Here is a 2,088-nt window from a genome sequence, read left to right on the forward strand (position 1 = left end):
CTTAAAAGCTTATCACGCTCCTGCAAGAACCAGGTGAAGAGATTTTTTAAGTAGTTGAATGCCTCTGTGGGTTTTGAAGACACAGTTTAATATTTCCATGTCATCATTTGGACCGACAGAGAAGACGGTTTCGAGACTGGCTTCTTGTTCGTATGATCATAAACACCCTGAAACATCAGGCCCTTGATCGGGGCATTTAGCTCTGAAAGCTTGGATGGCTGGAGAAGGGCGGATGGCCAGGCCCCCTCCATACTCTGCAGAAATGGCACCCACACCTGTGTGACACGGACCCCCTTCCACTCACATGGAGATCAATGACCTTATGTCCAGGGAAGCCAGGCTGCGTCTCCGGGCCATGAGAGTGAACCAGCCAGGGCAAGGCTGCCTGGCCGTGCTGGCCGGGGAGAGACCTGTGGTGGGGTGAGCGCCCCCAGAGTGGCCTTTCATTAGCAAACAGAGAAGTAATCGGGGCTGGGCGCTGTCCCAATGGGCCATCTCCCATTTCCCTGGCTCCTGTCTGACCTCAATGAACGGGTGTTCTTGGTCACCACTGTGAAGCTTTGGTTAGGTAGCACTATGATAACAAAATCCACCCAAAAAACTGCTACGGCCACTTCTGTCTAGACTGCAAGGAACCAGCAGAGCAGAACGGGTCCCAGGGACAGCGACCCCAGCAACAGGAGTGTCAGAGAGGAAGGGGACACCGATGGGTACTGGGTACTTACTAAGACGCTCTTCACGTAGCCGGCAGTTTCCAGAGTCTAGGAAAAGAAAACAGCACTTTATGGAATTGATAATGCAGATCGTGCTCTTGCAGGTTTTCAAAAAGTTCGTGGAAAAACAGAATTAAAACATAATATAAATCTTTCCACGAACTTTTTGGAGACCCTCATATAAGAGACAGAGAGGAGGCGGACATGGGAAGCCGGAAGCAGAGACTGGGGTGATGTGGGCTACAGCCGCCAGAAGGGGTCCTCCCATGGGCCTCCGGAGGGAGCATGGCCCTGCGGACACCTCGACTTTAGACTCGTGGCCTCCATAACTGTGAGAGGACAAACTAGCACGGGCGGCATTTCTGGTCTAGAAAACCCAAGGTCCAGAGCAATGCGTAGGACGTGCTTCCTAGACGCCTGGAGCAGAGAACCGAAGGGAGGGCCACCTCGAGCAGGGACCACAGTGGGGGGACCCTCCCATCTCCTGCCAGGGCTTCCCATTAGCCAAACCCCTGGGAGACACAGGGCGGGGTTCCGGGCGCGGACAGGACAGCTGGTCACCTTAGAAAGCTCGTCTATGAGACTCTGCTGCTCGACAATCTGAAGCTTCAAGAAGTCAATTTCCCTTTCATCTTGACTTTGATCAAGATCATTTAAGGAACTGGGTCTCCGTATGATTCCGGCTCTCTGTCTCTGAAACACAAGCAGAGCCATCGCAAGTGGCAGGTGTTGTGGTCTGACTGGACAATCGGGAGCTGGGGGTCATCTTCCTCCACCTGCGTGAGTACCCACAGCTTCCTGTCACCTCCCCCCACACACCAGCTGCAGGGCCAGGGACGCTGTCTGCCCAGACCTTGGCATAGCCGGCTGCAGAGCCCCAGGGGAAACCGAGGCCTGTGTCTTGGGTGATTCTGAAAGCCTGGCCAGACGGAGATCCCTCTGTACCCTGAAGGTGAGGCTGTGTGGGCTGTCAGTGTTCAATTCACACCCACCGCCTTCTCCAAACCCGTCCTTACTTCAACTCAGCATTTGAAAAGAAGGGGATTTCTGCAGAGACGGGCATCGGGGGCACCTCCGCCCCCATCTCCCGCACTGTGCTGAATTACTCTTTGGCTGAGCTCTTGCTTCATGGCCTTTGAGGTCCTCTGGGCAGAAGGAACCCGCAACACACCCCATGCTGATCACCCCTTGTTCTTGGTGTGGCAGCCGTGACAGGAATGGAGCCCGTTGACCCACCTCGGTGCTCTGTGACACCTGCTCCTCCCCTTCCTCCCCCAGACAGGCTCCTGGAGGGCCTCTTGCTGCTCCACTGGGACCTTCAAAGGTGGAAGCCCGCTCGTCCCAGACCCTTGTGTTAGACGTGGGCAAACAAGTC

At 55.1% G+C, this 2,088-nt stretch overlaps 1 protein-coding gene across 1 annotated transcript in view; it reads right to left on the bottom strand.

The window, feature by feature from the left end:
• Positions 1-2,088, bottom strand: part of JAKMIP3 (Janus kinase and microtubule interacting protein 3) — a 65,729-nt gene that overhangs the window by 35,284 nt on the left and 28,357 nt on the right. The window contains exons 8-10 of the mRNA XM_008588373.1: positions 1,730-1,744; positions 1,275-1,404; positions 726-761 (exon numbers count right to left, since the gene is read on the bottom strand). Of these exons, the coding sequence (XP_008586595.1) occupies positions 726-761; positions 1,275-1,404; positions 1,730-1,744 (181 nt within the window). The remainder of the gene's footprint in view (positions 1-725; positions 762-1,274; positions 1,405-1,729; positions 1,745-2,088) is intronic.

This window comes from Galeopterus variegatus, unplaced genomic scaffold, assembly GCF_000696425.1.
Source record: "Galeopterus variegatus unplaced genomic scaffold, G_variegatus-3.0.2 Scaffold4794, whole genome shotgun sequence".
NCBI lineage: Eukaryota > Metazoa > Chordata > Mammalia > Dermoptera > Cynocephalidae > Galeopterus > Galeopterus variegatus.